The 26,206-nt window shown below is 34.0% G+C and overlaps 1 protein-coding gene across 11 annotated transcripts in view; it reads right to left on the bottom strand.

Moving 5' to 3' along the window:
- The window catches only part of AKAP9 (A-kinase anchoring protein 9), a 150,630-nt gene that overhangs the window by 22,484 nt on the left and 101,940 nt on the right, over positions 1-26,206 (bottom strand). For 8 of the 11 annotated variants that reach the window (XM_032642522.1, XM_032642524.1, XM_032642525.1 and 5 more), the window contains 11 exons: positions 18,059-18,221; positions 17,049-17,261; positions 14,205-14,437; positions 13,144-13,263; positions 11,399-11,575; positions 10,423-10,527; positions 5,896-6,048; positions 5,343-5,522; positions 3,280-4,329; positions 1,354-1,494; positions 378-866 (listed from right to left, as the gene is read on the bottom strand). In XM_032642522.1, the coding sequence (XP_032498413.1) occupies positions 378-866; positions 1,354-1,494; positions 3,280-4,329; positions 5,343-5,522; positions 5,896-6,048; positions 10,423-10,527; positions 11,399-11,575; positions 13,144-13,263; positions 14,205-14,437; positions 17,049-17,261; positions 18,059-18,221 (3,024 nt within the window). The remainder of the gene's footprint in view (positions 1-377; positions 867-1,353; positions 1,495-3,279; positions 4,330-5,342; positions 5,523-5,895; positions 6,049-10,422; positions 10,528-11,398; positions 11,576-13,143; positions 13,264-14,204; positions 14,438-17,048; positions 17,262-18,058; positions 18,222-26,206) is intronic. The other 3 variants (XM_032642531.1, XM_032642532.1, XM_032642523.1) reach the window with 2 other exon arrangements.

The raw sequence follows: 26,206 nt of genomic DNA, 5'->3' as shown, positions 1-26,206 counted from the left end.
AATAAAAACAGGATCCAATGAATAGTTTTATTCTTTTGTAATGCTGTCAAAAAAGAAAAAAACAATTAAATATGTCACACCTTTCACAATAAATGAAATATCCATGGTTTACAGTCAGTCTTTAATTTTTTTCTTCATGGATATTACCATAATAATAAGAGACATTAATAAATTAAGGAATGATAACATTGGGTTCTAAATTTGCACAGGAGCTTTGTGGAACGTTATTATTTGACTCTACACAATGCAAAGATTTTAAATTGTAATTTTATCATAAAGAAGAGACTGCCCCAAATTTCTTTGTCTCTTTAAAAACATAAAATTCTGGGGAAAAATATCATAGAATGTTGAAAAAACACATTATGAAAACCAAATACCTCTTTAGATCTCAGACACTGTATCACTGACTTCAAGGTACCACATTCCTCTGTCAGTAACTGAATAGCAACATAGTGATCTCTCTTTAAGGTTTCAGTTTCTGAAATATGTCTGGATTCCATATCCAGAATCTCAGCAGCATGTAGTTCTTGCATCTGCTCAATTTTTTCAGTAAACTGATTAATTACTTCAGTGACTTCCTCTGATGAACATTCGCTCCGTAAATCAATTTGGATTCCTGCATTTCTAACAAGAATTTGTGGAGTCTGATTGCTGCTGTTGACCTTGAGAGTACCATCTGTCTGTGATGCAGAGCTTTTACCCACTTCTATAGGAAGTGGCTCTAACGTGCAGAACTTTCTGTTTTCTTGTACCTTGGTATTATCTTCTTTTTCTAAGAAGTAGGATAATTTCTCTTCTGCCTTTTTGAGTTGATCCCTAACTTGGCTTAAGTCTTTCTGGAGGAATGCCATATTTGTTTCTTTTACCTAAAACATAATGAATAGAACAGTAGAACATTCAGTTAAAAATATCACATGTAGAATTTAGGGTAGAGAGGAGAGTGTAATTCATGCTAATATGTTCATTTTCCTCAGAATAACAGGAAAAACATTTCAGAAACACAGTTTTCATCTATATTCACATATATGTATAGTCACAGATTACCACAGAAGTGAAATCATTTGATCAGCCTCTACTTTTGGTTCTCAGGGGATATACAGTACTCTTTAACATGTCTTTCTCCTCTTTCATTAACAGACTAGAGATTAAAAGCATCCCCCTAAAAAAGATTCCAAGGAAAACCAAAGAAGAAAGATGACAGTAATGAAATTATATAATACCTTTTCATCAAATTTACAAAAGTTTTTTCCTAGCTGTTAAGTTATAGATCTGGGTTTGTTTTCATATAAGAGAACATACACTTTGAAATAAAATTAAGATAGGTAGAAATTGGAGCTATGTTACTTATTTTACCAAAAGCTCTTCTTGAAGTTTTTCTGCCTTCTCTTTATAACTGGCAAGTTCTTCTTTGGTAGCTGCTGACTCAGCTGTAAGTGTCTCAAATCGACCAAAAAATTCATTTTCTTCACTGGTATGAATCAACTCAGTAGTTGTCTAAATGGCAGTGGAAAACATGAACACATTATTTTCAAAAAACAAAGCCAAGTTCAAGGTACTTGTGCATTCCAATAAAACTTTTTCAGGAAAGACTGCTTATCAGATAAAAGGGGTTAAAATGATCCATGTTCTTTCAACAAATAGGGAAACTCTTCACAACCATCATTTTATATTCTTTATTTTTTTGGCTGCATCAGGTCTTCACTGAGGCACACGGGATATTCGCTGAGGCACGCGGGACCTTTCGGTGTGGCATGTGGACTTCTCTCTAGTTGTGGCGTGCGGGTTTTTTTCTTTTTTTCTCTTCTCTAGCTGTGGTGTGCAGGCTCCAGGGTGCGTGGGCTCTGTAGTTGTGGTGCACAGGTTTAGTCGCCTCACGGCATGTACGATTTTAGTTCCCCAACCAGGGATTGAACCCACATCCCCTGCATTGGAAGGTGGATTCTTTACCACTGGACCACGGGGGAAGTCCCCATTTTATATTCTTGAGACAGTAAGAAAAGAATGATATTTCTGGGAATGAAAGGTAAATCATGTCATTAGAACATATCCTAAAATTTTATAATTAATGAAAATAGTTTGTTTACCCATTCAAAAAAGTTTCATATTTATATCACTTTCCTCAAAAGATACCACGTGTTACTTTAGAAGTTTTATATATATGGAAAGTCACATTACTATTTTATTTTATTTATTTATTTTTAAATATTTATTTATTTTTTTTTTTATTTTTGGCTGCGTCGGGTCTTAGCTGGGGCAGGCAGGATCTTCGTTGCAGCATGCGGGATCTTTTGTTGAGGCACATGGGCTTCTCTCTAATTGTGGTACATGGGCTCAGTAGTTGCAGTGTGCAGGCTCCAGAGCACATGGGCCCTGTAGTTGTGGCTCATGTGCTCAGTAGTTGCGACGTGCAGGCTTAGCTGCCCTGTGGCATGTGGGATCTTGGTTCCCCGACCAGGGTTCGAACCCGTGTCCCCTGAATTGGAAGGCAGATTCTTAACCACTGGACCACCAGGGAAGTCCCATCACATTACTATTTTAAATATCATTTACAGTAATTTATATAGTTCCAGTGAGCTAGGAGGAAAAAGCCTAGTAAATGGAAAGAATTGTTATCCTTTGCAAAATAAATATTTATAGAATCCTAATATATCAGTTAATTTCTGGTGTTCAGATAGGACTATACATTAACTTCTCAAAATTATAAATATATAAAGTGAGAATTTGAAAATTAAAGTCCTTTCACACCTGTCCTATCCTATGCTAAGAAATAACTGTGATTTCAGATCTTTACATAAGTAGACTTAAAGGGGTGAAAGGATGAAATCTATTATGAGGTATAAAATCTGCAAAAGGGAATGACTTAAGACTCATACATTAATTCACTAGAACACTAATATATTTTGACATTTTCATTACTTAAAAGGAATGATGACCACTTAACATGCATGTTAGAGGAAAAAGGAAAAAACCCACACAAGTTCCAGAGGACATTTGCTATACTTAACATTTCCAAGTTTCTTCTGACTGCTCTACTTAATGACTATGGTAGTGAAATAAATATTGTGATTTTAAGACCACAAAATATAGCTTGTATCCATTGTTCTGGTGATAATAATGACTGTATGGAATGGTAATATTTTTTATAAAAACCCTTTATATATGAATCACTAGATGTAAAGAACACTGTATTTAATAAAACAGCAGTAAGTTTAAGGAACAGGGAAAAGAGAGTTAGTTTCTTGGGGTATTTAAGTGGAAAAAAATCAAATACAAACTAACCTTGAGAACTTCAAAATCTCCTAGAGGGCTTCTTTTCCTTTCTTTGCTTCCCTGTTTTTTCTCATTGTCCTCCAATAGCTTCTGTAGTTCTAGTAGCTTCTTTTCTTTTTCCAAAGCATTTTTTTCTGCAGTTTCTACCTGCATTTCAACCACCTGGCTTTCTAATTCTGATATTCTCAAGGTCAGTGCTGACACATTTGACTCCACCTCATTTTCCATTAGTTGGTTTAAATTCTGTGTATTTGTTCCTCCAGGTTCTGGTGAAACTGCTTGTTTATCTTGACAGAATTTTGCATATTCTTTAACTGCTTCGAGTTGGACCTGACTCACAAGAGCAGCAGCCACCTTTTCCTCAAGTATATTTTGCAAGTTTGCCATCTTCTTTTTCAGTGCTTCTTTTTCAGACTGGCCTTGCTCCTGCAGGTCCTTTATTTGTCTATGACATTGGGTAAGTTCTAAGTCCTTTGCACTCACAGTGCTCTCAAGTTGTAGCACCTGTGTTTGCAAACTGCTTATGGAAACTTTGCTGTTTTCTTCAAAAGATTTGAGGTAAGTCGGATTTTCTAGGGGTTTACGAGCACCCTCAGTAAGGACTACTTCTAGTCCAGGTTTGTTTCTGCTCAGATCATCTACAGCCATGTTAACACTTTTCTCTGGTATACTATGGATTTCTTCCATATTTTCACGTTCTCTCTTTAAGCTACATAATTCTTGTGTTAGCTGGTTCATTTTTAAATTGGTTTCTTTAAGTACACTTTTTGTCAAGGCCATTTCTTCATTAGTGGTTTCTACTTGCTGTTCCAAAGCCAGTTTTTCAGCTATTACTATATCCAACTGATGTTTTAAACTATCTGCTTCTTCTGGGAGAGAATTAGTAACCACCGATGTCTTCTGTTCAATATTTGCCAATTCCTGTTGAAGCTTTTCAATCACTTCATTGAGCTGCTCAATTTCTTCTTCTCTATTTTTCTTCACACGTTCTTGATCACTCATCAAACATTCTATCTGGGTTTCAAGATCGCTTATTAGTTCATTTTTTTCTTCAATAACCTATTAGTTAACAAAAAAGTAACATATACAATAAATATGTATTTATATTTAGGGAATTTTATTTTATTTTAGGGCAGGATCTTAAAGTGTTGATCACACACTCAAAAATAATTTACTTCTCAGACATCCTAAATTAATTTTAATATAGACCAACAGTCCTCCATCACATCAAACAAGGACCTTATTTAGAACATCATTCAGAAAGTCATTAAACATAAAGTAATTTAGGCATTTAATAGATGATTTCCTATAAGTAAAATAGTCAATATCAATACAATCTAATTGAAAAGGATGCAGTATTGAAATATAACAGTCTATAACAGGATAAAGTACTGAAATAAAAGTCTAAAACAGTGCTCAAATGTCATTATCTTATTTAACTCACACAAAATAGAAGAATTTTTAATAGATTTGGTTAGAGTCATATGATGAAATCTGAGTCACCAGAGACTCCCTATAAAACATCAAAAATCTTTGACAATGTTAGGAAGGAATAAACATATACATACCTTGTTAAACCAGTATGTCTTATTAAATTAAAATTAATGGGTAAAAGAGAATTAAAGTTTTACTTGGTTTTTACATTCACAAAGAAACTGAAAAATAACCATCTTGCCCTTTAAAATTCTAGCTTAGCCACTATGGAAAACAGTATGGAGGTTCCTTAAAAAACTGAAAACAGAGCTACTATATGATCCAGCAATCCTACTCCCGGGCATGTATCCACAAAAGACAAAAACTCTAATTTGAAAAGATACATGCACCCCAATGTTCATAGCAGCACAAATTACTATACATAAAATAGATAAAGAACAAAGATTTACTTTATAACACAGGGACTCTGTTTAATATTTTGTAATAACCTATAATGGAAAATAATCTGGAAAAAAAAAAAAACCTAGATCACTTTGCTGTACACCTGAAACACAATATTGTAAATCAACTATACTTCAATAAAAAATAAAAAAATTCTAGTTTAAATAATTTCATGTAATAATTTTAAATTAGTGTACCTTGTTATCTGTTGTAATTTTAAGTTGATGCTGAAGTTTTGTAATTTGCTCATTCAATTGGTCAATTTCTACCTCTTTTTCCTGCATTATTTGAGCAAATTTCCCAAATAGTACATGTTGGTCCTGGGTAGAGATAGGATCAGCTTGCTTTATGGCAAATCCCAGTTTCTCCATTTCATCCTAGGAACAAAAATAACCATCCCAGTTGGATAGGGCATTACACGTGATTTTCAGAACATTCTGTCAATTAACTCTTACCAAGCTATAGCATCTAAAACATACAAATGAAAAAAAAATCAGAGCTATTATATAATTATTGTAAATCAATAATTCTTAAAATGTTTTGATAAAGGTCTCCAAAATTTTTCATTTCTGATGAATTCAAATGTTTATGTTGGCTTGAAGATAAATTCCATGCAAATCCATCTGCAGCTAATGTTCCTCTTTTAAGTATTATTTAGCGGCTGGATTTAGCAAATGCTTAATACTACAACTACTACACAAGACAAAAACAATGAATTATTTAGAGGCAAAGTTTTCGTTAAGTAATTACCTTAAATAATTTGTTTTCTTGTTCAAGTTCTTGTAGGCGGGTAGTAGATTCCTTTTTCTGTATTTCTAATTGCATATGTAGTTGCTGGACTTCTTCATTCTTATTTTCCAGTTCTTCTCTGAACTGTTCTAACTGTTCTTCTAAGTTTGTGATCTTTGATACCAAAATTATCAAAAGGAAAGAGAAAAAACTGTTCATACAAATGTTTATTTGTCAAGAGAGAATGAAAAGTGCTGTATTGGCTCTATAGTATATATGCTTAAAACACGTGAGCCATGAGAATAAAGGAAAGGGGTTTCTCTAAGCCAGATGTAACTGTGTGGTTTCTAGACATTTTCAAACTAAACACCTTTAAACCATCCTGCCCAAAGCAAAGACGAGACCTTCAGAGGAAGGATACAAGGAGCCATTTCCTACCTAAAATTATCCTCTGATAAAGCATAAAAGAGTCATGGGAGGAAGGAAAACAGTCCACATTTTAGATCTTATTTTATGTTAAATTAATTGCTATTAAAAATGCTCAAGAAAGCTGTAGAATTAGGTCAGTTATTTTAGCCACCAAGTGAGATTAGCTCAATTTAGTCCATATTAATACTTAACCCAATGAAAGGTTTGGCAGCCACATGCCTTATTTGAGCAGAAGGAAGCAGAGGTAGATGCTAAGAGCAAGAGACCTTTAGGTCTGAAATAACAGAAACTTAAAGAGTAAGTTAGTAAAACCATTTTAGGAGAAAATTAGAGTGTTCCTATATGTAGGACAACTGAAATTCAGCTCATTTCTGAGCACAGATTACCACTAATGGTAAAGCAACTGCTCTTTGATGGCTATGTAGAGACTGAAACTAATGATGAATATTAAGAGTTTGGTTTAATATTTGGGTTTGGTTGAGGAGAGGAACAGTCATTTAGCTCAATGCTTTGTAGCTTCTTAATACATTTTTAATGAATGGATTTTCAATGTGTATTTACCTATGATCAAAACTGCTGCATTAAAAGCAACCTAAGACATAAGAGCAGCATTTAGTGGCAGCTGGCTCAGAAAGTACGTATAAATCATTTATTACCTTAGAACTTGAAAGGGGGCATATTCTGATTACATACCAATATGTAATCAGAATCATATCTTAGCATTAGCAAGACAAAGACCTTCAGAATCATTTAGCCTAATATTTCATTAATAGAAATCATACTGATATGATGACATGTCAATAGCCATCATTTATAGACATTTTACTGTTAGGCACTGCATAAGATGCTTTATATGTATTATTTTTTAAAAAACCCTGTAACAACTTTATGAGATCTTTACTAGGATTATCTCCATTTCAGAGATGAGGAAGGGGGTCACTGAGAGAGGAGCACCTTGACCTGCAGTCACAAGGCTAGTATGTGGAAGCCAGTTTTTGAACCTCAGGAGTTTACCTCTGGAAGCTTACATTCTTAACTATCATTTATCCTGCTTCTAATAATTAATGTCTAAGACATATTTAAATAATTTTCTTTAACACTGATATTAAACTCAGTAGGCACACCTTAAATATAGTTAGTAGTTGTGCATATATAATTATCAGGTTAGTTTGCTGAAAATTGTGATGACTATATCTTCTTCAAAGTTACCTAATATAATGGTATTTACACTTATCCCTATCTTCTATGACTACTTTTGATGACAAGGTATTATTTCAACATATACATAGATATTTAAGTTCAAAATTACTGCCCTTGCCCTGCCTCACCTGATACTTATTTTCTTTTTTGATAAAACAGTTTATGGTCAAATTCTTAGCCTTAATATTCAAAGAGTGGTCCCTGGAGCAGAAGTGGCCTCACCTGGGAACACGTTAGAAGCACAGATTCTCAAGCCCCACCCCAGACCTACTGAATCAGATTCTTCATTTTAACAAGATCCCCACGGGATTCATATGCACATTAAAGTTTGAGAAGCACTGGTCTAAAGCACTAACATTCCCATCATAAGTAGCTGAACTTGAGGCATCAAAACAGAGACTTCAATTCCCAAAATGACACTGTAAGGCATTCTCTTCTCTTACTCAGCCAGACTTCAGTTGCAGTCCCTGGCTGTCTTATTACTGAGTCTATGACAACCAAAAACCAGAAAAATATTATTAAGGTCTAAAAATAGAATGGTAGCTTTCTGGTTTAACCTTGTTCTATTTAGCTACCAAATGATATCTAGACTGTTTGGATTACATTAATTTGCACGTATTTGTGTTTTAAGTATTCTTCTCTTTCAAATGTGTGTGTGTGTGTGTGTGTGTATGTGTGTGTATGTATGTATATGAGTGTATACATATCCTAGTTAGATAGGAGATTCCTTGAAGATCGGTACTGGTTTTACAATTGGACAGTGGTGTTCTACACACAGGAGTTCAATAAATGTTGAATGACAGTCTATAATACTTCTCACCAACAGCGCAAAACATGCCCGGATGTTTTGGCAGTATAGCATCACAGGGCTCCAGAATCAGAGAAATCGAGGAGGAATTCTTGTTTAACCACTTACTGTGTGACTATGAGCAAGTTCCTTAACCTCTCTTAAGATCTGGTTTACTCATGTATAAAGTGGAAATATCAATAGAACCTATCCTCAGGGAGACTGCAAGGGTTAATGACATAAGATGTTTAAAATACTTAGCACTTTCTAGCACAGACTTCAACAAAGTTAACTATTATTATTTACTATTGCCATTTGTAAGCTAGATCTCTTTAACTCAATAAAGAGCTAAAACCACCTTACAGAGCTAAAACCTAACTGAAGGCATCTTTTTCTTAAAGAAATTCTTCCTTCTGTTTCTCTCCACATTATTCTCCTTCTCTTATACATCCTGAAATTCCTATCTTCTAAGGTTTTCTTCTCTTTCTATTCATTTTGAATTTCTAAATACTGTAATGAACTTTAAAACAAAGTTTTACACAAACAGGCTATGAGAGTAGTAGGAAGTATCTCAGATATAATGACACATAGACATCTTATGTTTATACTATCAGATATCTGAAAACATTTGCCTAGTACAGGAGAGAATGCTTAAGAAGTTATTTGCATTAAAAGATATATGTTTCAATTTTACATTCCTATCTTTCAGTCTCCAGTTACTGAGTGAGTGGGTTCTGACAGAATACTTGTCACTGTTATTCAAACGTGAATAACAGTGACAAGTATTAGTAGACCAACATTAGCCATCAGTTTAATTCTTTACTCATTCAACATGGCTGCCTCTGTTTCATCTGTAAAAACTGGGAGCTGGTTGACAGAAGCTCTCTAAGGCCTCTTGTAGTTCCAACAACTATGAGTTTAAGTAAATGGGAGGCAGTTATTGGATACTTACTTCAAGAAATTAAGGTGTTAAGTAGCGTTAAATAAAATTCAAATGACAATAAAAATATAAAATTAGTAAACTTAATCAGTTATCCATAATCAATTATCATTGCCTTTGCGACCAGTTTTGGAGTTCCATCTTTTTAGAAAGCAGACAATTTATTTGATTATTTAGTGTAAGGTAAATCTTTAAATGTTAATTCTTTCCGAAACACACAGAAGTGGTTACGTTATCAACAAAAATGTTCTCTCTCACATAAAAGCCAAAAAACAAAATAAATACGAATCTCTTAGATAAACATTAGTCAGTACTATGTGAAAATGAGAAAATAACCATTCTCATGGAAATGATCATTTCCATTAGTCATTTATATAGATGACTTTTTTCTCCTCCAAACTACAAGCTCTCCAAGCTATAGTTTTAGCTGACATCTAAATCATTCTTCTATTTTTCAAAGCACTCATTAATATACTGTTTACATTCAATAAATATTTCTTAAAATACATCAAATGTCCTGAGAAAATTATATGCAAAGAGATAAAAACGTAATTAAAAATTCTGAAACATTTAAAATATGATATAGCTAGACGACACAGAGTACAATATGCTTTAGAAAAACTAATGGTAGACAAAGGTTTACATAATTAGGAACTGGAAATTACTGCTGTTTTAAAAGTGCATTTTCTGGTTTTTTTTTTTTTTTTGGAAAGGGAGGGAGTAGAAAAACATAAAAGAACTTTATAGAATTACTTTATTATTAATCTTTTAAGAACATGTTTAGCATACTGTAAAAAGGCACTGTTATCTCCCAGGGCAATACAACTTAAAAAAAAACCAAAACCCACAGCAAAGTAGCAGTAATTCAAAGCCTATGGTAAGGTCAAGAGGAAGATACTGCCTTGGGCCCAAGCCCTACTATCTCTCTGGACTCTCCTCTTCACTGAATTCATACCTACCAAACCAGCCACCTTTTCTGTCCTCAAAACTTCCTCCCGTGTCCAAGCGTTTTTACTTGTCCCCTCTTCTTCATTCCAGTTTATTTGTTCAAATGTTTACTGTCTTCCAAGTTCAACTTAGGCAATAAGCTAAGAAACTCTGAACTTTAGTTTTAGACCATAAACTTCAGTCTAATCAAATGATATTTTCTAAAATAATTCAAGCCACACTTTGTCATTAAAAATAAACTTACCTCTTTTTCCTTTCTGTCTATGGCATCTCGCTCAGCCTGCAATTGTATTTCTAGAGACAATTCCGCTTTAGCTTCTACAGATCCAAACTGTCTTTGGTCCTCTACCTTTAAATATATAAGAATTTTCTCAAAATTTCAGACATTAAATCCTGACTATCTATTTTAATTGGAGAAGTAGCAATTCTATTTCTCTAATTAAAAGTAGATAATCTACATTAGTGAATGATCAAAAGTTACAACATTCAGTCTTGAATGCATTTTATACAAATTAAGACAGGAATTGCTTGACAATCTTAAAATTCATTTCTCAGACAAAATGAAGGCTATCCCCTCAACTGCTCCCCTCCCAATTTCCTTATCCTGCTCTTCTTTCATTCATCTTTGCTTTCTGTAGCATAACAGGAACAGATCTCATTGCTTCTTAGTTTGGGGTAAAGCATCAGCCTAAACTGGTGCTTACAGCTTTTTCACTTTGCTATTATTTTAGAATCACAAACTTACTGCTGGTTAAAAGGGCAATTAATTCTTCTGGTTTAATTAATCTTTCTTTATCAGGACTCATATGCAAGGAACATTTGGAGATAAGAATAAACAGAAATGGTTATGATGTCAATGAAGACATCAAGATATATACACTATGCAATAATATCAACAAAGCACCATCAGTGATTTTTTTAATTAAACTGATGTTCGGGGCTTCCCTGGTGGCACCGTGGTTGAGAGTCCGCCTGCCGATGCAGGGGACACGGGTTCGTGCCCTGGTCCGGGAGGATCCCACATGCTGCGGAGTAGCTAGCCCCATGAGCCACAACTACTGAGCCTGCACGTCCGGAACCTGTGCTCCGCAACGGGAGAAGCCACGACAGTGAGAGGCCCGCGTACCGCAAAAAATTAAAAACAAAAACTGATGTTCATGTAACTAAGAGTAATCCATACTAAAACACTTGATAAAATTAACCAAAAGAAAATGTCACACCTTTTGAAAACTGTCCGTACTCATGAGTAAGGCTTGCTCCAATTCCCTTACTCTGAACTCCAGTTTCTCAATTTCTTCATTACGCTCCTGTATATCCCTCTGAAGCTGCTCTTTAGAGAGCAAAAGCTCACTGCACTTGTCTGTTTTTTCTTTCAGATGATTTGTTAACTGTTCAACCTGGAAATATAATAAGCAAAAACTGTAATGTTAAAAAATGTAAGCATGCTAATAATATATCTATCCTCATTTCAAAAAGGATTTTTAGACGCTATGCTAATTTTATTTTTGATAAGGATAGCGCTATTGTCTCCCACTACAGCAACGTTTTCTGAGTTGATACATCTAAGCAGTACTAGTAAAAGAGAAATAATATTGCTTTCACCAAACCTTTTAAAAAAGTTCTCTTAAGACTAACAGTTTCTCTAGCTAGGAGGAGCAACAATACATTTTTGAATAATGTTGAATTACAAGCTCTAATGGCACAGCCACACCAAAACCTAATAAAACAAGTTTACACAGTACTGACTTAACATTTATATGTAAGATAAGATGACCTAAAAAACTTTCATGGATTATGTTTTTCTTTCCACAAATGGTTATATCGATACATATAATACTACAATGCTTCTAAATACCACAGGGATGGGAGGAAATTGGGGACCTTTAGTATAGTCACTTGGAAAGCTTTGCAGCCTACAGATTCCACCAGCCCAGAACAGAGGTGAGAATACCAGGTGCTGAGAGGGATTTGTGTACCCTGAAAGTTTCCCTAAGTGATTTCTGATATGCAGCACCATTCAAGTGAATGGCTCTGTGATGGAAGGATACAGGAAGGATCAATAAGATAGCTTGTGAAATTAGTTCTAATCAAGTGAAGAGAGAAAGCTTATTTAAAAAAAAGAAACGTGATGGTAAGAAAAAAAGGAATTCTACCTTACTTCAGTGAGATACTTTCAGGAAATTATCTAAAAATGGCACTTATTCCTCAAAACATTAGAAGAAATGCAAGCTTACCTACAATTACAGGTTCAAGGATGACAGTAATAAAGCCTGAGGAGAAACTTTAACAATAAAAGGTGGACTAAGTTTGAAGTGAGGGCAAAGGAAAAGACAGTAAAGGCGGTATAGCAAAATGGCACAATATACTGTTACAGTTAGATTTTTGTTTTTTGATCCTGAAAAAATCAGAAGCTGGGGACTCAGATCTGGCAAAGTAAGGAGAAAACAAACGGATCAATGATTTGGAAGAAAATCAAATACACACATCCTCATTAGTTTCTTGAAGTTTCATGAATGAGGCAGCTCACTCTTTTTAAATTTAAGAAAACAAATAGTAGGAAATGACAGGAAGTTCTAGAGCTTAAATATTCTTTTCAGTGTCAACGAACACACAGCTACTTTTCAAAATCTAAAAAGGTCAGGAACAAGATGAATAACTATAAACTCTGTGGGGACTGATAACTTTTCTACTGCTCCAATAGATAAGGCTGTTCTACATCAGTTTCCTTCTATTAAATGAGAATGTAAATAACATTTTACTACAATGAGTTTATCGGTATTTTATACTTCTTTGGAATTTTTAGGGTTTCAAGAACCTTCTCATATTGAAGTAATATTTAAGTTTCTGATTTTGAAGATTTATATACAATAGAAAGAAGTCCTTTTAAGTTTTTTATTATATGCATCTTATTTTGCACATAATATACAAATTATTGTACGGTAGACAGTATCAGTAAAATTCTTACCTCTCTAGTTTGATGTTCACTGATAGGCTGGAATCGAGGTATGACCTTAAGTTGCTGTTCTAGTTTCTGTATTTCCTGTTGGAATACATCTCTCTCGTGTTCTCTATCAATGGCTTGCTCCTGAAGTTTAATAATAATAGTAACTGAAGAAATAACATTTATTGAAGCTATTATTTCCCTTACTTCCCTTTAATTGTAGGCACAGTTTTGTTTGAAGACGAACAACTGATGATCACGGGAATACCCCAAACCAAAAAGGTTTAAAAAGATAACATTTGTTGTATGGTACATAACGTATTACGGCTCTTCAACAAAAATTTAAGCATTTAAATGTTATCTGAAGCACAACACTTTTAAAAATCCAAGTAATGTTAAACACAGAATGAAATACATATGTTCTTCTTAAAATGAATTTACTTTTTTGGAAGAAAGGAGGAATTCCACTATTAATTTAGTCATTAAACAAAAAAAAAGTAGAACAAATTGTGTTGTAAATCAATTTCTTTCATTTTAATCTAGGTTTTACACCTAAAATTATAAAATGTGTAAGAATCTTATTCTATGATCTGTGAAGATAACACACGGCTTAAATGAAATCCCAAGGAAGAAAATCCATGTGAAATTAGAGACTTAACATCTTTTTGGAAGAGAGTAATGACAGCATGACAACTGTTCCAGTCCTTTGCTTCCAGGGCACACTTGTTACCTGTGTATCTTTTATGGGTTAAACATTGGTGGCCAATTAGCTTTTAGGATCCTAACTTGCTTTGGCTATTGGTTAAGAAAAAGACTAGGACAAACTTCTGAACTATGAATTTGGAAAGGCTAACTGGTAAGGCTTACTCATAATCTGCCTGTACTGCTTTTAATTCTGAAAGCTGCACAATAAAAATTACTAGAATTTTCAATCGAAATAGCACTTTTCAATTAATTAGTAGATGACACATATAGATGGAAATATTAGAATTTAAGAGTCCCTCCATAATTTAAAATCCACAACCTAGAAGAGCAGCAAGTAGCATTCCACTGAGAAAATTAATATTAATGTTGAGAATACTTACATCTAAAAATTTTCTCATTTTTTCTAACTGCTTTTCCAGTGCTTGGTTTTGCTGTCTTAAATCCATTAGTTCAGCATTTTTTTCCTGTTCCAGCTCTATAAATCTACTGACTTGTTCCTCGACATCTATTTCTAGAGCTTTCACTTGTTTTTGAAGGTCATCGCGTACTTTTTCAGCTTGACACTGTACCTCTAGTTTTTCCTTCATCAGTTTTTCTGTCTCCTGTAGTAATTCTGTTTATAAGTGAAAAAATATACTACATTAAATCACAATTAATGATGTTATGATAGTGAAACCACCCATAACTGTACTCAAATTTTAACTTCATGAAATAAAGGAGACGAGTTTTACTTCAAACACATGTAAAAAAGGAAAATATTCTTATGAAAATGTCAAAATAACATATTCCTATATAAGTAAGCAAGCTAGTATCAATAAAATTGTACAGAATTAACAGAAAGAATATGTCCTGTCACTAAAAACAGTATTTTTGTGAAAAGAACATAGTAAATGACCCCCTCAAAATCCACTTTCACTATAAGGAAAAGAGCAAAGTCTAATCAAATTCAAGCACAGAAAGAACTCACCTCAGGCAAAAATCAATTCTTTAAACCCATAAAGTCATTTTTATATGCACAGTACACACAGTACACACAGAGATCAAATACTTTAAACCTTTAACCAAGGCAAGTAAGAGTTACAGAAAAGAAATAGAACTAGAATCAGAATTTCCTGTTAGCCTTACTCCTTATTAGAGCCACATTCCTGACTTAGTCTTGCATGCTCACATGTATGTGTATCACGGGAAAATTGACAAGTACGAGAGGTGTGGTGTGGTGCTTAAGAGCAAAGACTGTGGGTTCACATCCTAACTGCCACTTGTCTCTGCGACACTTAACATGATGTCCTTCAATTTCCTTATATGTAAACTGGGGACAGTAACTACTGATCTCTAAGAGTTATTGTGGAATCAAATGAGTTAATATATGTGAAGAACAGTGCCTAGACTATGGTAAGCACTACATATAAGTGTTAGCCATTATTATTAATATTAATCATATAATAATAAATTACATATAGCAAAGTAGAACAATTCTCTAATGAAGAAAATGGAAGGAATATAACTCTAGAGTCTTTACACTAACTGGTCTGTCAACACTGTACTCAGGATTAGAAATCTACAGAAAACAGCTTTCCTTTTAAAACAATACTGATTTACATGTTAAAATAAAAGTTAATCAACCAGAAAGTCTCTTTATTAAATTTCACTGATCCTATTGATACCATCATCTTACATACTTCCTGATTTAGAATGGAGTACTGTGAAAACTCATACGCTGTAAGAGTTTAATATATTTGTTAAAGAAAAAAACTTTTAATAAACCAACGTTTTCTTTAAAAAACTGAAATGGTCTTAAGCTCTGTGGAATAATAGATATAAGAAGATGATGGTCATTATGAATCTCAGTTGTTAATTCCAAATATAAATATGTATTTTTATTGTAAGAAGAGTTTTTCTGTTGTTAAAGAGAAAAACTGTAAGTATGAAACAAAACAGCAAAATTAGAGATATGTTAGTTGGTTGAAAAATCCAAGGGTCACCCAATGGCCATGCAATTGTATAAACACACCTGCTCCAGGTGCTGCATCAACTGCAGCATCTACTAGTCCTATTAGGAAAGAAAAAACACACACACAGAACAAAAATATGATAATTTACATGTCTTCTATTTCCTAAAATAGAATAATACACATACACAAAAGAATTAGAAGTAAAAGTTGAAACCACTGATTACCATTGGTAACATTTTCAGATATATCAGTATTTCTTAAACATTTTTCATGTATCATACATATACTTTCCACATTAAAAATTCCAACCCTAAACCTGTGCTAAACAAATTTGAGCAACCAGAAAAACTTCACCATATTACAAAAATGTATGTTGTATCTCTAAATTGATAAAATTCAATTAGTAAAACTACACACTTATAATCTGACTGCATGTGTAATATAAAAGTGAGAAGATATGATTAAAAGGATTTAAAGTTCCACTGTTACAAAGACTGACATTTATTTTTTTTTTACCACTGAACAAACTTTAAGATGTTACCTAATGTCTCATTTAAGAAAAAATTAAAGGTTATTTGTAAACTTATTTATTCTTTGAAGTCCTGCTTATATTAAACTAGATGTCAGCCTGCTTCTAACAGCCAGTGACCTGTTCAATCTATTATCTTGCAGGCTGAAATCCACCTCACCTGCTTACTACTAGTGCAGGTCAGTGCTCTTATTTAGTTAATGCAAGTATACATTTTGCTGCCTTTCTGCAATTAAAAGAACTAAATCTGGGCTTCTCTGGTGGTGCAGTGGTTGAGAGTCCACCTGCCGATGCAGGGGACACGGGTTCATGCCTTGGTCCGGGAAGATCCCACATGCCGCGAAGCGGCTGGGCCCGTGAGCCATGGCCGCTGAGCCTGTGCGTCCGGAGCCTGTGCTCCGCAACGGGAGAGGCCACAACAGTGAGAGGCCCGTGTATCGCAAAAAAAAGAACTAAATCTTACACTGTTTAAAAAATATCCTGTCTCATTATATGCAGCTTTCTCTTTAGGCAGAGGTTTGAAGATAAATGAAGAATTATCTTTTTCTGTCAAAATATGCCAAAGGAGAAAGAAAACAAATTTGATTCCACATGGTTGGCTAATAAGACAATTACCAATAAGGTAGATTTTCTCATTATTTTTCAATCCCTATATAAAATATATAAATAATGGCACTGAAAGGGGGAAAAAAGTCATCTTGAACTTTTCAGGAATGTTTCATATAAAGTCTAAAAATACATACGCTGTTCAACTGGGCCTGCCTCAGCTTTCATAGCTTCCTTCTGCCTCGACAGTAATTCTCTTTCTTCTTGGATCTGCTGTTGCTCTGCTTCTAATTCTTGTAATCTATTACCTGCACATAACAACTCCTGCTCAAGACGATCTATTATATCAATTTTTTCCTGAATTTGCCTTTCAAAAAGCATTTTTTCATCTGCATAGCCATCAATGACACCTACAAAATAAAATTAACAAGGAATGTAATTATTATTTCAAATTTTACCATTATATTTATATAAAAAATAAAAGGTGTTCTGTTAGCAAATTTTAAATCATTCCAACCTATTAAGTCTTGAATGAATTTGCTGATGATAGCAGTAACTATGGTATGCTCAATACAGCCTTTTCTTATTAAATATGTGTCTAAATAAGAAATTCCTCTGAATTTCCTGTTACGCTAATGCATCACATCATGTAGGTATAACACACTTTATTAAACGGATATAAATAGATAGATTCCTGGAAAGCTTAATATAAATCAGATGCTTGGGAACTGAATCACATTTTAAATATACTTGAGAAAGCTGGTATTTTAAGTGATTCTAGAAGGCCAACACCCACAACAGCATGGTAGGATATAAACAGCATAGAGCTTTACAGGCTTAAAGCCTGGAATCACGATTTAGTGGTGACTGAACAATTTATTAGCATCTCTTTGCTCCAGTTTCCTCATCTTTAAATTAAAACAGTTGTCTTATGGTGGGATTATGGTAACAATTCACTATCGTTCATTTCTGCATTTTTTAAAATTTTAAATACTTTCTATAATTCTACTAAGTACTTTTTAAAATTAAAAAAATATATATAGTTTTAAAGACTGCTTAGAGGAATTCTGAAGACAAACTATACCTACTTTTCAATGGGCATTTGAAATTAAAAGTAGACTGGTGGCTTCCAAACCTGACTTGCACCACAATTTATTTTTAGACTTGAAATTTCTCCACCCTCAGTTGCCAATGGCAGGGTGCTCACCCTCAGCCTTACTGAGCTCCACAGCCAGCTGTTCTCTGGCCCTGCACTCCTCATGAAGGCGCTCTCGCAGTTCTTCTTGGCACTTAAGGGACTCTGTCACTTCTTGTTTCTGTCTAAATGACTCACGCATCAATTCTGTCTGTGTAACTTTCGCATGTTCCAGCTAAACAAAGAGGGAAAGTAAACGTGAAGGAAGACAAAGTGTTAAGAATACCAGTGTCATTCCCTATTAAAGCTTAAAAAAAAAAAAAGAAATTTAACTGAAAATAAAGATATACTGTTAAATTGTAGTCATTTAATATTTCTAGTGCATGCTAGTACTAGTAGGTAGGGTAAATCAGTAGATAAGTAGATTAGCTGTGTACAACTTTCCATAAGATATGTATTCTAACTTTATTGAAAAAAAAAAGCTTCTTTTGAAAATAAACCATTTTACATCACTAGATCTATATGCTATCATATGAAACGACATATAAAATTAATAATACACAGGCTCTTTTTGTATTTGGTAAAGAATTTTATGTAACTATGTGTTCTATGATAAGCTTTATGTTTTCTGTATTTAACGCTTATTGACTGCGACTCCTGCTGTACACTGTAGGGAACTAATAATAAGTGATTAATGCAATGCCATCAATGAATAAAATCATAGTGGCACAACAAAATGAAGTTTAACCCATATTTTAACTAAAAGCTTTATACTTCTGTCCATTTGTGAAACATCTACAAGACTCTGAATATTCAGTTTATTTTCAAAACCTTAGAACATAGAGGCATTATCTATAAACACAGCCTCCTTAAAATGCTGTTATTGGCATATACTGACCACATTCTTAAACAATTTTTAAGATGACAGTCAGGTACAGGCTCAAGGCCAAAGCGCTCAAAAACAGTGATCACTGTTATCAGCTGCATGAAATTGCAGAAAAGCACTATCTCTGCTTTAGTTTTCTGGGCTTCTTACTGTTAGCACCTGCTTTATCTGTTTTTATTAAAACAACTACATGGGGAAAAACTGAGCACAAATGTTTCTGGTATTTAATATTAAAACCATTACATTTTTAAAAAAATTACCATAGCATTTTAAAATTTACCATAGCAAATAGATTTTAGAGTTAGAGTTACTAAGTAAAGCTTTTTGTGGTACCATTTTGTGGTTGGATAAATCAGTATCTCACATATCTATTGTGCAATTATTCTTGTTTTAATATGATGTTTTAAATATCATTCACAACCCATTACTTGAAAATAATATGCATACACATTTAAGATTCATAATTGAAAATTAAGCACGTATTTTAATCACAAAATATTTCCTAAAATATCTGTAATAATATGTTGTTACCTCAACAAATATAAAACTTTATATATTTTTTTACTTTTGACTGGCAAAAGACTATTTTCCTTTAAATGTGGATAACCAGTATACATTAATTTTTAAAATTAAAAAATGACCATAAAATATGAACTAATTTATAAAAAGCCCTGCTCCTGAACTTAGTCACAGCCTATATTTAAAAAATAAATCAACTGTTTTCACATGTACATATGTAATTTTTTTCCTGTACATTGTAAAATGGTTGCCTGAAATATATGAAATCTCTAAAAGAGTTCATAGCTCTAATTAATTAGGATATGAGTTTTTTTTTCCTTTTTCAAATTTACTGTACAAATACAACAATGCACTTACAACAAAATAAACACTTGCTTTAGATAAGAAAAATAAGTCGGCTTCTATATTCTATTTTCTGACAAGATCTAAACCTGCTTTAAGATGCATTTAAATATTACTATGGAACCACAAGAAATAACTTCAGTTTTACAAAGCAAAACAAAAAAGCTGGGACTCAAATAGAGTAGATCTAGGAAACAAATTTCACTTATTATAGAAGATGGCACCCACATTTATTGGAATAAGAGATTCCTTCAAATATTTATTTAAATACATTATACATAAAAAACCTCTTCCATCCAGTTAAGGTACAGTTTATTCCTAATATTTATATAATACCTATAACCTAACACTGAATAATGTGAAATATATAAAAATATCATATTCAATATTTTCACATAATTTAATAAACTTACTACATTAAAAGTATGTATCATTAGTAAATAATCTGTCATTTTAATATAAAAGCTTTAGGGGAGGTAACAAAACTATTCTGAAAGCATCTGTCTTGTTAAATACTAGCTAGTACATATAAATAAAGCCATAAAAGTCACAAAAAGTGGCAAATAACATACTAACTTGTAGTGAATCATTCACAACATTTAAGTGTCAAATGAACCTGAAATACTAACTATGCTAAATACCCTTAACACTGCTTATAACATACATTTCACATAAAAAGCAGAAAAAGGAATTTCCTCATAGGATTAGTAGGCATACTAAAAATAAGCTCCTTAGGGAGTTAGCAAGAAAACTGAAATAAGAATCCAGGTTTCCTTTCCGGAACTACAGGCAATATGCCATATGATTGTAAACATTTCCTAATTGGCTCAATGACAATTCACTTAGCTGTTTTAGGTATGACAATGCCTATTCCTTCAAATATAATCATTCCATTTTTACTCAGCATTGGCATCATAAACATATAGAAGTAAGCTTCTTAAGGACAAGCAGGATCTTTTTAAACAGCTTGCCTGGTATGGGAGAACTGAAATATTATCTCATTCTGCTTTCTGGAATGAAAAATGTAGCCAAGTTGGGGCTTGTGGACAAAATTTAGCCCTTCAATACATTAATCATTACAGGATGAATGAGTAGTAACACACCAAACAAAAAGAAAACAAGATTCTATTCCATTTACCCTTACCAAAGACATTTAAAGTTCATTTCTCATTACAGTTTTAAACTAAATGTATAAAAAACTGAAAGCATAAAATAAAACTATAAAAAACCAAATTTTTATACTTACTGAATAAGGAGGGGTAGGCAGGGAAATTTTGGAAATAAGCTTTAATATATGCCCATTTCTTTTATGAATAAAATGAAAAATAGAAGTATTAACAATTACTGAGTTATTTTCATCCAAATGTTCACATAGAGGAAAAGGATGTGGTAAAGGCACCCGAGATTCAACCTCATAAATGTCTTCATCTTGTTCTTCCAACCACGAGCCACTAAGTTTGACAGTTGCCAAATGGGTCCTGTAAGAATCCATTCTAGAAGTTGTAGCTGCTAATTTTCCTCACTTGCTGTACCAGTATTCTACTACACTAAAAAAGTTCTGTTTAGTTCATCCAGATATACCACAGCAGTATGAAAATTTCTCCTTAGCACTATCAAACATTATAAAATTAATTCATACAACTAAACAACAAAAGAAAAAACCCAGAAATCTAAAAAGAACTAGATCTCCATCAGCCTTCATCAAAAAAAGAACAAAAACAAACAAAACTAAAAGCAAGCAAACACGTTTTTAATTAGAATAATTACTAAATCGTTGAAGAATGGAAGAATAAAAATATAAATATCTAATTAGCTAAGCAATAAAACTGCCTCCGGTATCAAAATATGTCTGTGGAAATAAAAGCCTTCCAAGCAGAACCTGGTAGGGAAAGGCAAGTTTTAATTCTCCATAGTAGCAGTCTTAAAAAACGTAGTTGCAACATTATTTCCCTTGTTCTTGCTGCTTCACAAAGTGCTCTTCTGAACAGAGCTATTCAAATAGCCTCTCATGCTGAGCCAAAGAATTCTAGTCAGTGGGGAAAGGTCAGAACAGAGGGTGTGATTTAATGTCTTTACCTATAGGTACACTGACAGGTGGAATCTGAATTCATACACCCACAAAAAATCCTGCCTAACAGGATCCAAGTTCCACGTCAGAGCTCTGAAAAGGATATCTAGATAAGTTTATAATGCTTCTAAGATAAGCTAGTGTTTTTCCATTCCATTAAAAAATTGTTTTAATTTAAAAATGTGAAAACAAGTAGGTTTGAGTCCACACTACCAATTAGTTCTTCAACTATATCCAATAATCATAACTATTTCTGGAAAACTAAGTATTTCCTTTTGATACTTCCTTAAAATAATACTCATTCTTTTGAGTAGTCATTAAAACTAAACATAGTTTACATAACTAAACATAGTTTATAACATCGGTTATGAACTATTTCCACACTGAATTGGTTACAGAGTAATTCTTAAGGAAAAAAAAAACCTCTTTTTAAAAGCTGCGCTGTGTATAATAATTGGTAATTATACCACTTAAGGTATCCTATGAACTCTGACTAAAAATTAAAAGCACAAGTGGTGTATAATGGCCTTTTAGTAGCTCCAGAAACCTCGGCAATAGTGAATAAAACAGCTTCTCAGAATTTAAAAGATGAACAACATACTTTTTAATATTAAAAATCCTCAATAGTGAAAGTTGTTTTAAATAAATGAAAAATCTTTCATTGTGGTGTCTTTTCTCTACCCAGTAACTAAATATCCTTAACTCACAAAACCTTTATTTACTATGGAAAAACCCACACTAAAGCAAGCACATCAACAAAAATCAATTTTATAGCCACTTTCACTATACAAAATATCTTTAGAGGAGTCAATACTCAAACCCTTCACTGTAAGTTAACAATTAGGGCAGAGAAAATAAGATTTTCTACGGAAAGCTCAGAATCTACAGGGATATGGCTTGGGGTAGCGGAGGGGCAGCTGCTTCCTAGAATTCCGGACTAGGCAATGACAAATTTCTGTTTATTATGGTTTCTTATGTGACGCCTCCAGTTAGTCTGTGAAGCCATCATAACATCTACACAAGATGGAGATCTAACCCCACCACTGGTGCAGCTAAATCTGACTTTACTGGGGCTTCAGCAGATACAAAATCATCAACATCCTAGATGTTCACTTTATGAACTGGCTGGACCCATGTTCAACATATCAAACACCTCTCAAAATACTCTTTCCCAGCTCCCTCTGAGAATAAGTTTATTTTCATAACCTGGTGTTCAATTTCTCTTATTTGAAGCAAAAACAAAACCCTGAAAGTAAGACATATCCCTTTATAAATAGAAACATTTAGGTCAAGCCAAGAACTAACTACAAAGAAAAGAGAAAACTGGGAGGAAAAGACTCAAAAAAGCCGCAGATTAAGATGACTTAGGGGGAGCTTCCCTGGTGGCACAGTGGTTGAGAATCTGCCTGCTAATGCAGGGGACACGGGTTCGAGCCCTGGTCTGGGAAGATCCCACATGCCACAGAGCAACTAGGCCCGTAAGCCACAACTACTGAGCCTGCACATCTGGAGCCTGTGCTCCGCAACGAGAGGCCGCGACAGTGAGAGGCCCGCGCGTCGCGATGAAGAGTGGCCCCCGCTTGCCACAACTAGAGAAAGCCCTCACACAGAAACGAAGACCCAACACAGCCCAAAATAAATAAATAAATTTAAAAATAAATAAATAAATACTCCTGTTCTCTGTTTAAAAAAAAAAAAAAAGATGACTTAGAATGGGGCAAATAGCCCCATTAACAGTACATTAACTGATGGCATACTATATTAAATGTTCAGAAAGGTGACCCTGAATTAAAATAATTCAAATTATAGTCTATTTTTTCCCTACTTTTGAAAGCATGTAAAACCTGTGTTTATCCATGTAAAACAAAAATTTATAAGTAAGGTGTACCCCCTTATAACCAGGAATATAAGTCAAGGTTAAGAAACTAACCACAAAGAAAACAGAGTAAAATTAAAGGAGGAAAAGACTCAAAACAGCAGTAAAGACGATTTAAGATAGGGGCAAATAGCTCTCCCCAAAACAGCATATTAACTGATGGTATATTATATATATTGATGTCCAGATAGATTACTTTGAATTGGAATAATTCAAATTATATATATATTTTTAATTTTAGAAAGCACATAAAACCCTTTGCAATCAAAAACAGTTAAAATAATTTCAATTTTTAAGAGGACACCCTTTTACTTATCCAGACCAGCTCATTATCCCCTGGTTTCAGATAATCAAGATTTTAATGTATATTTGAAGACTATTAATTTGCAGTATAGAGTTATATTTTTAGCTTTACTGTAATTGTACAATATCAAGCTATTTAACCTTTTCCCCAGAAATATTTCCCCCAACTTGTAAACCACTTCTGTTGCTCTCTTTTGTATTTTGATTTTTTTTTTTTTAAGTTACTTAATAGACTGAATCCTGGCTACAATACCCTGACAGAGCCCTGATGCTTATAATATACACACTGGTAGCAACACCTAATGGCAAATGTATTTCAACACTTTATTAAGGTTTATGTTTTATTTTTATTTTTTAAAATAAATTTATTTGCTTTTTACTTATTTATTTTTGGCTGTGCTGGGTTTTCATTGCTGCGAGTGGGGGGCTACTCTTCGTTGCGGTGCGCGGGCTTCTCCTTGCAGTGGCTTCTCTTGTTGTGGAGCACAGGCTATAGGCACATGGGCTTCAGTAGCTGTGGCACGTGGGCTCAGCAGTTGTGACTCATGGGCTCTAGAGCACAGGCTCAGTAGTTGTGGCCCACGGGCTTAGTTGCTCTGCGGCATGTGGGATCTTCCTGGACCAAGGCTCGAACCTGTGTCCCCTGCGTTGGCAGGCGGATTCTTAACCACTGTGCCACCATGGAAGCCCACAGTTTATGTTTTAAAATACAACAATGATAAAACAAAATCTTAACTTACAGTACTACTGTTTCATCCTCATAAAAAGGCTCCTTTTTGGAGAAAATATAGAAAAGTACCTTAAGTTCCATTATTCTAAAAAATGATTATGAATAAATTCATGAGAGTTGCCTATAATAAAAATCATTTCTTTGGGAGTAAACTCCTCATTCACTGTTTTCTTCTAACGCCTGAAAGAATCTCTTGGTAAATAATCTCCTGTGGCTGTAAACAGTAACTCAGGATTCTGGAAAACTTTAATTGCTACAACACTACTTCCACATAACAGACTGATTCCTATTTCTACCTGACCCAAGAATCAAGAATTTGAAACAGGGACTTCCCTGGTGGCGCAGTGGTTAAGAATCTGCCTGCCAACGCAGGGGACGTGGGTTCAAGCCCTGGTCCAGGAAGATCCCACATGCCACAGAGCAACTAAGCCCATGCGCCACAACTACTGAGCCTGCACTCTAGAGCCCGCAAGCCACAACTACTGAGCCTGTGCGCCACAACTACTGAAGCCCACGCACCTAGAGCTCGTGCTCTGCAACAAGAGGAGCCACTGCAATGAGCCCGCGCACCACAACAAAGTGTAGCCTTCCCCCACTCGAGAAAAGCCCGCAGGCTGTAAAGCAGCCAAAAAAAAAAAAAAAGAAAGAAAGAAAAAGAAAGAAAAGGAATCTAAAACCACACTCTCAGAGATAAAACTTCTCTGCAGAACCACAAAGACACTACTAAATAAAGATCATGTTAAAGAGATTAACTTTCTAATGGCTTGAGACTAGACTTTCAGCAATTTTACTCCTATTCCAACAAAAGCCATCCCAACCAATAAGAAACTGCAATAGGTTGAATACAAGCCTGAATATATTCAATATTTATAGCAGCCTGTCTCAGCAAAAGAGAAGTAAAATCCATCACAGTAAATACATTATTATATGGATTTGGACATGCCATTGGGCAAATCACTTATGAAATCAAATACATAAAGTAAAATACTCATAAAAGATATTATGAAACCAGGTTATAAAGGCAGATACCCTGATACTTAGTAAAGAAAACGCTTACTAATTCTTTTATTAAAGCAAGATGCATCTATGCAACCTAAAGCAGCCCCTAAACTTAAAACTAAGTACGAGACTTAATCATGATTTCCCACTAAAATTATATAACATATAAAACCAAACCAGTTAAAAAAAAAAGGAAAGAACCTTGATTATTTGACAGTATTTACTTAGACTACAGGGTCTTTTCAATGAAACTCCTCCCCAACCCCAAACAAAAGCCCACAATCACTGGCAATAATTTCTCTCACCAATCTTAAACGAGGCAGAGACTCTCTGATCCAAAGGCCACACCTTCCACTTGTGTTCCAGATTCCACCCTCACCTACCCCAAAGATCTGGCTCCACAAAGCCCATCCCCTCTGATGTGCACCTTCAACTTTTCCATTGCTACTCAATATAAACACCTGAATCTTAAAAAAAAGCATTCTCCCCCTTTCAAG

This window comes from Phocoena sinus, chromosome 9, assembly GCF_008692025.1.
Source record: "Phocoena sinus isolate mPhoSin1 chromosome 9, mPhoSin1.pri, whole genome shotgun sequence".
NCBI classification, from domain to species: Eukaryota; Metazoa; Chordata; class Mammalia; order Artiodactyla; family Phocoenidae; genus Phocoena; species Phocoena sinus.
The sequence above is the reverse complement of the archived record's forward strand: the minus strand, read 5'-3'. Positions and strand labels throughout refer to the sequence as shown.